Genomic DNA, 12,903 nt, shown 5'->3' with positions numbered 1-12,903 from the left:
AATATCGATTAGCGTAGAATCACACTTTTTTGTTCTAATAGCTCGCTCTAAAGCCTCCTTATCTCTACAATACTGCTGCTACAATGCCACCAAAGCTAAACCTCACATCTGAAGAGTGGGCATCACGAAAGAAGGCTCTTAAGCAAAAGTTAAATAGAGCCTATAAAAGCTTTGCAAAGGGTACACTAAGTTCAACTAGGTATAACTACTATTAGCCTCTTCTTTGCCATCTCTTATACTAACCTGCTTGCAGTGAGCAACTAGAATATTACTTCTACCCCACGCCCACCAGTTCTCAAAACCTTGAACCTATGCCTACAATACCACCAGTATCTTCGGTTATCACGCCCGCAATTCCTCCAAATCTTACACCGCCATTACCTATACCTCTACTAGTATCCTCTGATACTGCAGCCCAGCTTCCCACACGAAGCCCTAGAGTCCCAACTAGCCTCCTACCACTCCATATACTACAGTCCGGACCCAGAACTATAGATGCTACAACGCTACCAATATAGCATTCTAGCACACCACTAATAACATTACCAAGTCCAGTATATAAGAATACCTATACGACTCTAGAAGCGCCTTCCACTCTTAGCCTTGAGGGCTTAGCTATTGAGGATCTAGATATCACAACGGAATTCGGCTGTGATGGAACTGAGCAAGCTCCCTCCATTTCAGACTCATTTGACTTTTCTCCATGGATTGATACCGACTTCGCCGCACTTTTAGACGATATTCATGTTAGCGATAATCCCCATAGCCACAGAGATACATCACCTGCACCTTTAGTAGTTGATTTAGACCGAGTCGCCCATTAAAGCTTATCCCCAGGTACGCTAAGCACTCTATCAAGACTATAGGCAGGGGCAGGAGGACCCTTGGGGGTCCTTACCCCCCTTCCCCTTCTTGTTTCCCAATCCTTTGCTAATTGCATTTATAGTTAAGTCTCACATAAGCACTAATACACCTACTTATCCACTTTCCAATGCACTTAGACACTATATTAGCACAATCTGCGACTATAGCGCACCACCACGATCTATAGGCTCACGTCTACATATATGGACCCAGTGGATGAATAGTTGTATGCCAACACTTGTTCCCAGTGTACCTGTACATCCACAACCCTTAATACTACCAAAGGCCCTAGCTCGTTATCCTCACAGCGAGACTCGGAACTTTCGCGCTTAGGCTGAGCCTCTTACTAGTGTTTCTGACCCAGATCTTTATGATGCCCCTTCTCTAAGCCTAGATCGCACTGAGGCGCACTTCCTAGCTAAAACAAATGGAATTCATCACCTTATCCAGAGGTTCGACTGCGATAGCATTGTCTTCTCGCCATCTAGTCTAGGTATCTTCCAGTATAATCTTTCTGTCTCCTTTCTTCCAGCCTTCTCTGAGGGTTTTACTGGCAATCAACACATATCCTTTTCGCCTATAAACCTATTACATCATAAAAACGTTCTCTTCGGGACTTGTCATGGCTTTAGGTGCCACATATTCTGGCCCCATTTTCCTCATTAATTCAGCACGCCTAATGGGAGGATGATAACTGGACAGTCACAACATCTTCCAGATTACGCATTAGCTCGATGGCTTGAGGCTATTCTCCTTCCTGCCTTACGTCGTGTATGCGACCCTAGTAGTTCGAGCCACTATCCTATAAGCTTTACTCAACTTAAGGCAAATTCGAAAGTAAGGCTAGAACAAAGTCACACATAGTCTCTTAGTGATCATCGCATTAATACCCATCACGACGTCTCAAAATAGATCCTTCAGCCTTTATGGGATGCTATTATGGAACTAGCTGAACATGTTACTTTTCCTGGGTTCAATATTCCTCAGAACGCCTTTAGTAAACCTATTCTTATCATATCTCGCCACAACCTGAAGCTATCCGAACTTAGTGGACATCTCACATTCCATTCATACCATACAGCCTTGGAGAAATTTATCGATTCCTACTGGGATAGAGGTTTCCTGGATCCATCTCGCTTTTATTGGGACCTTGGGATCCAAACAGGTTCGAACCTTCCTGGCACAACTACACTACGAAAATCTTACTACTTGCGGCAATGGACTTCCTTCTTTAACCATAGTAACACTGCATCACGCTCTAAACCAAGATTTTACACCTTTACTAGGACTGATGTAGGATCTGCTGAGCTTAAGCTTCGCTACAGCAACCAGTTCTATTATGCTAGGATTAGACATGTCAAAGCCTATAATACTATTAAAGAGATTACTTATGCACCTATTCGTGGATATGGACTCTTTACAAACCCTCAACTGGAACTTCTTGGTGCCACCCAACAATTCCTAAATAAACTCAAGTTCAGTGACACAGGGCGTACTGAGCAAACTATTGTCTACATTAAATAAATCCTTACTCAACTTGAGCTCTATAAAGCTAGGGTTCGTGTGATTACCTCACCTAAATCCTGCCAGGTATCCTACTTTAACCGCCAAGAACTTCGCCTCTAGTTAAGCCAATTGAGGACTGCATTAGTTACACTTGACATTAATAATACAGAACATGTAGCTCAGTCTAGTACCAGTCCTTATCGTGCGTTCTAGATCTTACCTACCCACGAGGTTAATTACTTCCGTGCTACTAAATGCAATCATTGGCTAGCAGCCTTGGAATCTATTACTGCTTTTACCTATCATCTTAACCCAAGCACTAAAGACCAGGAAATTAACTACATTGCTATCACTGCATTTACTCACACTCTCCACTTTGTGTTAAATTACGAGGACTTAAGCAGTCTTCCCTCTCTTGGCTTAGGGAAAGAGTATCGTAGACCACGTGTCTTTAAACCATAACAACAAACACCAGGTAGTACTATTTTACCAAAGAACCACAAAACGTTAAAACCTCAGCGACGCCAAGGCCTTGAATATGCTAATTCTATTAAGCAATTTGGCATTATATGGATCCCCTTTCGCCTAGGCATCTGGAATGAAGTAATTCCAAAATTCCGCCTAAGTAAATATCCTTACCTAGATATCTACTATCACGTTCTCTAGAAATCTAAGCGACGCCTCTACCTCCACACAATACACACTACTAAAGCATATCAGTTTAAGTTCATCTGTTATCTAGTTGAATCTACTTTTGCTATTAGTCAAGAAACTCCTACTATAAAGGTATGGCAAAAACTATTCTTCTTACTCGCTATATAGGTAGTAAGAGCATATAACCTCTTTGTCTTAGAGATTATTAGACAACGCTGGCTAGCCCATAGTAAAGCTGGGAATCGCAAACAACTGGATCTCTTCTTCCAACAAGCACAGATAAAGAATGCAGCAACTCGAGGAGCTATAATTCTATCTTTCTCTAGTATATCTAAGCTTATTCGAGGGCGGCTAGGTCTTAGCTATCTAGAGATTGTAAAGCAGCAGAACAACAAGGCAACCTTTTTTCGAACTTTCAGCAATAGGACCTGGTAGGGTAGAGTTACACCATTATTCACACTAGCAAATAGTAACCCAGCCTAGTTACAAAGTGCACCCCAGATACAAATAATTTTATCTCATCTAGAAGCCTTTAAAATAGTGCTTCTAGAACACGCACTTAAACAGATCTACACTCTCTACCAGGCATTTCTTTCACAAATTACATGTGTCTATGTGCAGGGTATCTTGCACTATTCTCGGAATAGGGCCTTAGAGCTTATTAGCTTCAATAAGTTAATACATCCAGGGGCTACACAAGATTAAAGAATAGCACAAAGCGACCTATAGCGAACAAAGTGGATGTTTCCTCATATTGCACCAAGTAACCAATAAATATTCCAACATGTCTACACTATATAACAGCGGTTATTAGCATCTAAAGTACGGGAGGTGCTTGAGCGCTGTCACACTTTTACTCATGGCGATAAGGGAGATGTTTCAGCCCACCCATACCTACTATCTAACTCGAGCGATCTAGGGTCTTTACCCACCATACTTAGTTATATTAAGAGATTCAACACCAAGTTTAATGAATGGAAGGCTAATCTAAGTGAAAATGAAGAGGAAGATAGTGACTGGCCAGTTCGACCTACTATAAATACTATAGATAGATATCTTGCCTCTAAAAGTAATGAAGAGAGCACCATGTCAGAATTTAATAGCTTATAGTTGTCTTTAAATCTAGCCTAATGAAAATTTACTTTAAAGTTTATAATCACGTTAACTCGCTTCTATATTTCCTCAATTCTATAGATTAAGCTATTCTTTTAAAATATCTTTATTATATATATAAGCGCACTATTATACTCTCTATACTAGGCCGTGATACATTTACCACTCCCTAATATATAAGCCGAAACACTAGGCAGTTAAGACTAGCTTTGCGATCTAATTTACATGTACTAAGTAGTTAGATAGAGCGCCGCACGAAAACGGCTAATATAGTTTGCTAAGATAGGCTAAGTAAGCACTATAGCGACGCGTCGCGTCGCGTCTATGCCAAACCCACTATAAGGCCTTACCTCTCACCACGTCTACAACTACCCACATCAATTTTGCTACCATGGCACAGCAACTATCTAATTCCAGTGAGGTTAGTAAATGCCAGAAGCAAGCGCGGAAAAAGAAAGCCACCAAGAAACTGCGCCATAGATTATCTCTGGCCACACCTACCAATGCACAAGGGGAGCCTTTATTTCCATCCAGCAAGTCTATAGTTTAAGCAGCTAGGCCTACACGTTTAAAGACAGGCCTTTTTGACTCTCATGTAAACGCTAGACGCATATTATGGGATGGAGAGCTGCCTAAACATGAGGAGTCTGTGTAAGAATTTCCCGTGTGTATATAACTGGCTCTACTAAGTAAATAGGGCCCACAACGAAGAGCCTAGAACGATTTAAGAGTCGTCACCACCACCAAATCCCACAACTCCTACCCGCAACCGTTCACCTACCATGAGCCTATTATCCCACGCTTCTCCCAAAACTACATCTGCACCTTCTTAGATAGTATCACAATATGCGCAGCACACTCCTATAAAGTTATATACCAGCTATGCACCGAGTATAGAGGAAGGCTCTCATACTAGGAGGCCATCTACACCTACTACTAGATTAGAACCACACACCCATGCACCTAGCCATGAAGAGTAGTTACTAGGATTTGAGCGGCGCCAATAGCGACTAGAGGAAGAGGCAGAACTTAGGCGCCAATTACTGGTGGCTGCGGATAGGAATAAGGCCAAGTTATCATCGACATTGGAAGCTAATATTTATAGGAAGGGGTTGGTTGTGCATGCAATTGACCTTGCGGATGCCACTCACAGGCTAATAGAATATGTAATGGTACGAGAGGATAGCGAAGCTACCGAGCGGCATGTATTTAAATACAATATAGAGGCAACGGTAGAGGGATTGGAGCGCAAGGGTAAGTCGCGTGTGCCGTGGGGACTTAGGGAAACCCAAGAACTCCTGACATTGTATGCCGTTCATGGGGCGCGAAAACAACCATTTGTAAGAATAAGGCTTGCGGATAAACACTAAAACGGGATCTTATTGGCCAATGGGCGTACCAATGTCGACATTAAGGACAAGATGTGTACCGAAGTCAAACGCATGTGCAGGTAAGACCCATATACAGTTACGCACACACACACACTTATAAATATAGGTTGGTAATGGAACCTGTCCACCCTACCTTTCTCTTGGCCATAGGCGAGCGTGATAAGCAACACTTGAGGTTAGCAGGGTATACACGGTGGGAAAAGAGGGCGCGGCCAGTATGATATCCAAAGGGGCAGTTCAAATTCGCTGTGCCAAACGTACCTACACTGGCCCTAGGGGGGTAGGGGCGGGGAGACCCTTCGGCGTGGTATATTACTCTTAGAATTCTAGGTGCTTCAATATAGCGGTATACGATCCCACCCGTACTACTATAGTGTAGATGGGGAGGGGCTGGAAGACCCCTAGCGCTAGCGCCGGATAATCCTCGGCAACCTACAGTCGCGCTAAAGGCAAGTTACCTAGCTCCAGGCAACCTCTACCTCAACACCACACCTTATTTATTAAACAATTAATCTATCCGCAATCACTACCTCACCACCAACTCGCGCAGCCTTAATCTTAATCGCGTGTAAGTAAACAACGCGCTCGCTACAATATGCAGGCAAAATCATTTAATTTGGTCACTACTCTGGCCCAGGGCGACTGCGTTTTACTGCCTCTACCAAAATTGAGCCCCGCCAAAACCGAGAATTAGCTGACAAACGGACAGCTCTAGCACCCTAGGGGGTCTTCCAGCCCCCGCCCTCACACTCCCTTTGGCCACCGCCCTTAAAGTCCTGACCGACAACACTGGGGGTCTTGGAGCCCCTCCCTTCCCTTCCAACCATTAAACTGAATATCCTTGAACCGCCGTGGTCGATTCTTAAGTATGAAAAGAGCTGGGGATATGTGGTTTCTATTCGCCTTTGGGCGAGCGGGCTTTCTTTTTCATTCAATTAACATGTCTGTATTACATTTTGCTCACGTTTTCTTTCTAGTCTTTATTTATTTCCTTCTCTTATCTTCTTTATTCTAGTTTGACATACGACAGCTCCACTAAGATTGTCATGTAAGTCCTAGGTCCTTTAGGGGTGGGGCTCTAAGACCCCCGGGGGTCTTCCAGCCCCTCCCTTCTCTATCCTCTTACTAACTTGCATTCAGGGCTAGCGATGAGACATTATCCCCGGGTCCAACCCCTCCGGTTACCGCTGAACAAGGCCATGTGCAAGATGACTTAGATGTTTCCCTTAATCTTAACGAGATGCGCGAGTCCTATGTTCATGTCCCTAACACATTGAGCATGTTAGTCATTCAGTAGCCATTTTAAGAAACCGTTCTATGGAAACAGACCATCATGAGCAAGAAGGGTCAACGCCCCTTGGACGACGACTGTGGGAAAATGATGGGCTGGAAACCAGAGACCGTGACCAAGCTTAAGTACGATAGAGATGTTATGGAGCTAATCCTCTACGCCATTAACCAATCGAAAGAAGGAGGCAAGTTCTATAAAGCCGACCGCCTTACTACGCTCGATATCTTACACAAGAAGTTCGCGGAGGTAGCCCTACCTTAGCTATAGATCTATCTCCACGTGTGGGACTTTACCCTTCTTAACTATGAAGAGCTTGTGTTCTACACGATATATCGCCTCTGAGACATCCATCTCACCCTGCCGTCCTCGTCGTATTATAATAAGGATCTCCCCGCGTCTCTTCGCGCCGACCGTGCAGTATTCCTGTGGAAGTGGCTGGATGGATATTACCATAAATGAAAGCAGTCTCACAAGACAAAGACCCAACAGCCTACTCTAGAACCGAGCCATACCTCTGAGAGCCGCCGTAAAGCCCGTCGACAGCTGTTCTGCGCCAACACAAACGCCAACTTCGTTTACAACGGAGATCTGACTTTATAGGACACAAAAAAGAATGCGGCTATTTTTCGAGCCATTCAGCGATGATGGGCTAACGCCGCCATAACGTACAATGCATAGAAATCGAAGATTAATACTACCTCGGGCACCGCCAATAATGTTAATGAGGAGCTGCAGGAAATGCGCAAGACTGAGACCCGTCTGATGTTATATGTCGAAGAGCAGGCAAAAATTCTGGATTCCCTACCTAACGATGACGACGCGCTAGAAGAGTTCATGGATGCCTTTACTCGGAAGTGCGAAGAGATTAATCCTAATGGGCTGGATGGCTGTACCGAAAGTGAATTAGAAGATTTATATTAGATATAACAAGTAAAGAAGAAGACCGCCACTACTACTACTGCTACCACCGCCTCTTACGCTCCTAGACCATGTCCTGTCCCTACACAGGACAGCGACACTGAGGACGATGATGAAATAACCAAGGATGAGTACGAAGCGATGTTTAAAAAGTTCTCTTACTCTAATAAAGTAAAGGCTATTAGTCCAGGCTCTAGTAGACATTACCTACGTCAGCAGTTTCTGCTGAAGACCTTAAGGACCGACCGCTATAAGAAGCAGCAATGGAATCCGCGGTGGCAGTGGACCTATGTGGACGAAGAAGGTCACGAGCGCCCTATCGGCTCATCACATCTAGAGATAGCTACCAATTGGGAGAAGAAGGACACCCTTTTGCCTGGTTTACCTGCGGCCTGGGTTGATCGCGATAGCCATGGGAATCCTCGCCCTGACCCCTACGATAATCCCTCGCGCCCGGATGGACAAGACGTTGACCCTGTCAGCCTTTTCATATATGATGCTCGGCTACAAGGGGAAGATCTCGCCAACAACGCAAAGCGCCAGTAGATATAGTTTTGGAATCTGATAAGTCTGTCCAAGAGTAAAGTGGTGGACAGTAACGGCAACTTTGTTAAGGTTGTACCTAAAACCTTTACAGAAGACCCCAAATTCCATAATCTCAACCTTCGCTCTAATGTTGCCTAAGATATACAGCATGAAACAGCTGTTCCCAATCTTAATTCAACCAAAAACCTCACCCAGTACAAATTCTGGGAACCATTTACATCAGATGAGCTAGAAGCACAGATAGAACAGCGGCATAACATGAATAAGCTTACCCAGTTAGTAAGGTCGAGGATGCAACCAAAAGATTATCAACACGCACTACGCTCTATCCAGGCTGAGAGCCACTTAGTACCAGCACCTCCTGGATGGAATCGCCAGAAAGCACCGATATGGCCGCAGACTACTGGAGCCAACCGTTTTGTGACTACCATTGAGCACATCACAGCCACCATCTAGACCTTTAAGAAGAAGGTTCGCGAGTGGAAGAAGTCTGACAAGAAAGGACTAAAGCCTAGTTACCCTAGTCATGTGAATGGCCGGATGTGCTTAGATGGCACCGGTACCGGCAAAACACTCCTCGCACTACTCGTTATCCTAGTGGTTTGTTTGCCCTTCCCTAGAGCCCGGGAGCAGGGGCCTGAAGACCCCCCGACACCGGGGGTCTTCTAGCCCCTCGCTTCCTAACGCCAACTATACCCTTGTATCCCGGGGGTCTTGACCCCCCTCTCCAGTCTTATCCATCTACTAATACTTCCATAGAACCTAAATAAGCGTAAAGCACGTATGCAGGCCATTATTAATACCAACAACGCTGATGCGATGCTGGATTTCGACAAGCCAAAAGCCAACTTTTGGTTTACGCCATCCCATCTTATTCATTAGACTGCTGTCGAGCTTCACGGCGCTGCGGGTGACATCCTCCACATCATGGAGTGTTGGTCGCGGAAGCGGGATAAGACGAAGTCCTTTCTGGTAGGTAATGTTAAGCACACGGTCCTTAATGCGAATCTAACCACAAAGTCAGAACTTCTTTCCCTGGACAATGAACTGACGGCCCATATAGTTATAGTGATGTCGTACCATCTCGCTGGTAAACGTTATGGTGTACCAATATAGACCAAATGGATTGCCGCCAACAAACACAAAAAGGTCTTCAAGGACATCAGGTTCGATCCTACTAAGCCGATTATTGAATGTCTAGAGCAACTTTTCAACTGTGCCCACATTGTCATTGGTGACGAATTGCACACCATTAAGAATCCCTCTGTAAATATGCACACGGCTTTCCGCTTTATTAGCGCTGAGGCTCACTTCGTTCTACTCATGACGGCAACCCCCACGCCCTGGTCCCATGAGGATCTAGTGGGTCAGCTAAACGTTATCTACAACCCTCAGCTTAACGACAACGTATCTGACCTTACTATAGAGGAATGCCGCCAGCTTTACATGGATGCTTGCCTACTAGAGCGCCGTGCCCTCCACTTAACCGCCAATGCTTACGCCAAAGCCTTTCCAAGTGTTTTCAAAGACAAGGTTGCCATCGGCAACGCGTAACGCATGATCTATGAAGCCTTTATAATTCGCCGTGATTATAGGTCGTCCTGTGAGGTGCTATACCACGAGGTGCGCGGCTCGAAAGAACATTCCCTTAATGCCATTATGCCCACGTGTAGGTGCGTCCGCCTAGCACTATAGTACCCTAGTGATCTACAGGAACTCCATGATCAAGAAGCCGAAATATTCTATAAAGATATAGCAACACCCGCATCTAAAGAAGATCCTGATAAGATGGTTATAAACGGCCGGAAAGTGCGCATTCTCTAGATTATGGCGTCTATTGTCTACTTCTGTTTTACCAAGAACCTTCACAATGTCAAGGTCAACGAAGAGTAATTGGGCGAGCTGGTGTAAGAAGATGTGGACTCTTCCGAAGATGGTGATGACGCTGACGCTGAGCCTACAAAACCGCCGGATTCTGATATGTCCAGTGATGGTGACGACAGTGATGTAGGGCCCGAGGCCCCAACTACTGGCTAGAAGCGCAGATCCAAGGCCAAGAAGAAAGCACCGAAGCGTGCCAAGAAGAAGAAGATTCTTAGCAAGGCCACCATGAAGGATGATTCGGACAGTGACGAGCTGCCTCGTTAATCTGCCCGTGACACCAAGCGAACCAGGCAAATGGCTGCTGAAGAGAAACAACTCTGTAAAGAGGCCGCCGGTAAGTGTGCGCAGAGGAGATGGGGCTCTAAGACCCCTAGGGGTCTTCCAGCCCCTCCCCTCCATCCCTTCCCTTGTCTCAGCTAACATATCCTTAGAGAAGAAAGCAGCAAATAAGTCGAAGTATGCCAACCCACACTTGTCTAAGTATGCGCGCTGGTTCGATGAATGTAAGGACCACCTCTTTCTTCGTCAATTCTTCACCGATATAGATGATGGTATGCAAATAGAATTCTACTCGGCAAAAACCAATGAGAAGGGTTACAAGACGTTCTGGACGAAAAAGTACTCACGCCCTGACGAATCTCCTACTAATAATCCTAATAATACCGCGTCGACGATTAAGGCCACCAAGTATCTTTAGCTCCTCGGCAAGATATCTCCGCGCATTCGCGCCCTTTGGGGTCTTATGGCCGACATTTATGCCTTATAGGGTCGTAAACTGGTCATCTTTTGCTTGTCACCGCTTGAGCAGATGCTGGTAGCCATTACTCTTCGTGTCCTAGGTTTGCGCGCCTCAGCTCTGCTTTTAACATCCACCAATAATGAGCGCGAAGTGCTCCTATCCTCCTTTAATTCTTCCTTCAATCCGGATTCGCAGTCCGCCTGCCAGATCCTCATCCTTTCCTATCTGATGAATTCAGGTTTGAATCTCTAGGAGTACTGTTCTCATCTCATTGCGTTCTCTCCACCAACCAGCATGTCAACATGGCTCCAGGCCATTGGACGTATCTGTCGTTACGGTCAGACCCATCCATGTCTTGTTATTCAACTGTACATGCACAACACCTTTAATGAGAACCAGAATGTTCATGCGACCAACAACTTCCTGTCCACATTTTGGGCCGGCTTAGATGTGGAGAACCTGGACCAGATTGGTATCGACCACAACCGTATGGATGGCAACTATTGTTTTTGGAAGAACAAGATATATCCCAAGGACGACCCCAGTTTGCCTACAGTTATCCGCAAACACCCCCTAACATCTAACCAACTCGTTCATAAGCTCTTCTCGATGCAGGACCATGTAACGGTCGAGATCAAGGAGACTGGGATAGGTCTGGAGGGCGTGAAGGGTAAGGATGTTATGACACGCTCCCAGGTTGTCGAGCACAAGGCCACTCCCCCATTGACACCAAAAAAGCCCAGAGCTCCTGTAATCGACAATGATGCTCTCGCGAGCACTGCCCTTGCAGCGATTACATCTCCACATTAACCGCCTAAGCTGAACGGTGGTGACGCTTGGTTCAATCCCACGCGTACTGACATCGAGAAGCATTTAAAGTTGAACTGGAATACGGATGGCAAGAGTAGGAGTACCATTGGCAAATGATAGGCTGTAGCCAAGAAGCTTGCATGGAGTTAGCTTGAGGAGCTCTATACCGGAATGGGCCAACGTGAGAAGGCTAGTTTTAGGTAGAAGCGTGGCAAGAACGCCGATCTCGCTTACCCTAAGTAGCCTGACTTCTGGCTTCTATCTGGTTGAGTGAGATATTATGGAACCTAATCATGTACTGTATTTGTCCTCTTACGGTGGACTTGTGCTTGTGGAATATCCATGACAATAGCTAAGACTAGTAATTCAAGAGCGTTGCTCCAAGATATGCCTACTAACTTGCGTGAATGTCTAACTTGAGTACTATGTTAGATGCCCTTGGCCCTACCCTTAATCTACGCGCATAGAGAAGATGGACCTCTTATAGGAGGGGCGTGAAGACCCCTATTTATTAGGGGTCTTCACGCCCCTCCCCCTCCATACTTACAATAAACTTAGTCGAACTAATCGACCTAGTCACATATAAGGAATAGAGATTTAAGTGTCTCATAAGGAACCACTAGTACTTAAGCGAGGTAACTTAACATCCTATCTCCATAAATTTTGCAAATTTTCCCTCAAGTCTAATTTACTTCCTTGCTTCTATGAAGTTTGATTTATTTACAATTACTCAACTAAGCCAAAACAAAAGGCCCCTACGCAACGCCAAGGTTGTTGCTATAGGAATAGAAGAATATAAATCCTATCCCTACCACTATCTTTCAATCCTTCTACACATAACCTCTACTTTATAATTTCCCTTTATACTCTTATAAATCTCTACACCAGACACTACCACTATTAGCCTACCAGCACTTCGCCCATAATGGATATATCTGGATACACCACATTCGACTAGATTGGCTACTATGCTCTAAGCGATGACTATAAGGATGCCGAGTATGATTATATCCTAGCCGATATGGACCTATACCACTTGGGAATCACGGATATGGACATTGCCCAGATGGACTTGCTCTGGGAGGAGCTCTACACTAAGGATGATCTCATTAGTGCCTACTGGGTGGCGGATACCAAGCTTAATGCGGAGCGTATGGATGCACTTGCCAACCACATCTCCCCAGTAG

The 12,903-nt window shown here is 45.1% G+C and overlaps 6 protein-coding genes across 6 annotated transcripts; all 6 read left to right on the top strand.

Moving 5' to 3' along the window:
• Positions 1 to 83: 83 nt before the first annotated feature.
• CC84DRAFT_1182127 (uncharacterized protein) lies at positions 84 to 518 on the top strand (the record flags this gene model as incomplete). Its single annotated transcript, XM_018180601.1, has 2 exons — positions 84 to 199; positions 254 to 518. 2 exons carry the CDS (start codon positions 84 to 86, stop codon positions 516 to 518), a joined length of 381 nt encoding a protein of 126 aa, XP_018028888.1.
• Positions 519 to 1,803: 1,285 nt separating this feature from the next.
• CC84DRAFT_1182126 (uncharacterized protein) lies at positions 1,804 to 2,388 on the top strand (the record flags this gene model as incomplete). The annotated part of the gene is made up of 1 exon (XM_018180600.1): positions 1,804 to 2,388. The coding sequence occupies one exon, from the start codon at positions 1,804 to 1,806 to the stop codon at positions 2,386 to 2,388; it is 585 nt and encodes a 194-aa protein (XP_018028887.1).
• A 4,473-nt stretch (positions 2,389 to 6,861) lies between these two features.
• Positions 6,862 to 8,283, top strand: CC84DRAFT_1223732 (uncharacterized protein; the record flags this gene model as incomplete). Its single annotated transcript, XM_018183518.1, has 3 exons — positions 6,862 to 7,065; positions 7,498 to 7,673; positions 7,806 to 8,283. 3 exons carry the CDS (start codon positions 6,862 to 6,864, stop codon positions 8,281 to 8,283), a joined length of 858 nt encoding a protein of 285 aa, XP_018028886.1.
• Positions 8,284 to 9,210: 927 nt separating this feature from the next.
• CC84DRAFT_1182124 (uncharacterized protein) lies at positions 9,211 to 9,837 on the top strand (the record flags this gene model as incomplete). Its single annotated transcript, XM_018180599.1, has 2 exons — positions 9,211 to 9,255; positions 9,400 to 9,837. The coding sequence occupies 2 exons, from the start codon at positions 9,211 to 9,213 to the stop codon at positions 9,835 to 9,837; spliced, it is 483 nt and encodes a 160-aa protein (XP_018028885.1).
• Positions 9,838 to 10,461: 624 nt separating this feature from the next.
• On the top strand, positions 10,462 to 10,864 carry CC84DRAFT_1223731 (uncharacterized protein; the record flags this gene model as incomplete). The annotated part of the gene is made up of 2 exons (XM_018183517.1): positions 10,462 to 10,501; positions 10,599 to 10,864. 2 exons carry the CDS (start codon positions 10,462 to 10,464, stop codon positions 10,862 to 10,864), a joined length of 306 nt encoding a protein of 101 aa, XP_018028884.1.
• A 336-nt stretch (positions 10,865 to 11,200) lies between these two features.
• CC84DRAFT_1182122 (uncharacterized protein) lies at positions 11,201 to 11,716 on the top strand (the record flags this gene model as incomplete). Its single annotated transcript, XM_018180598.1, has 1 exon — positions 11,201 to 11,716. The coding sequence occupies one exon, from the start codon at positions 11,201 to 11,203 to the stop codon at positions 11,714 to 11,716; it is 516 nt and encodes a 171-aa protein (XP_018028883.1).
• Between the last annotated feature and the right edge of the window lie 1,187 nt (positions 11,717 to 12,903).

The sequence above is a fragment of the Paraphaeosphaeria sporulosa genome (genome assembly GCF_001642045.1).
Source record: "Paraphaeosphaeria sporulosa strain AP3s5-JAC2a unplaced genomic scaffold CC84scaffold_21, whole genome shotgun sequence".
Lineage (NCBI taxonomy): Eukaryota > Fungi > Ascomycota > Dothideomycetes > Pleosporales > Didymosphaeriaceae > Paraphaeosphaeria > Paraphaeosphaeria sporulosa.
The sequence above is the reverse complement of the archived record's forward strand: the minus strand, read 5'-3'. Positions and strand labels throughout refer to the sequence as shown.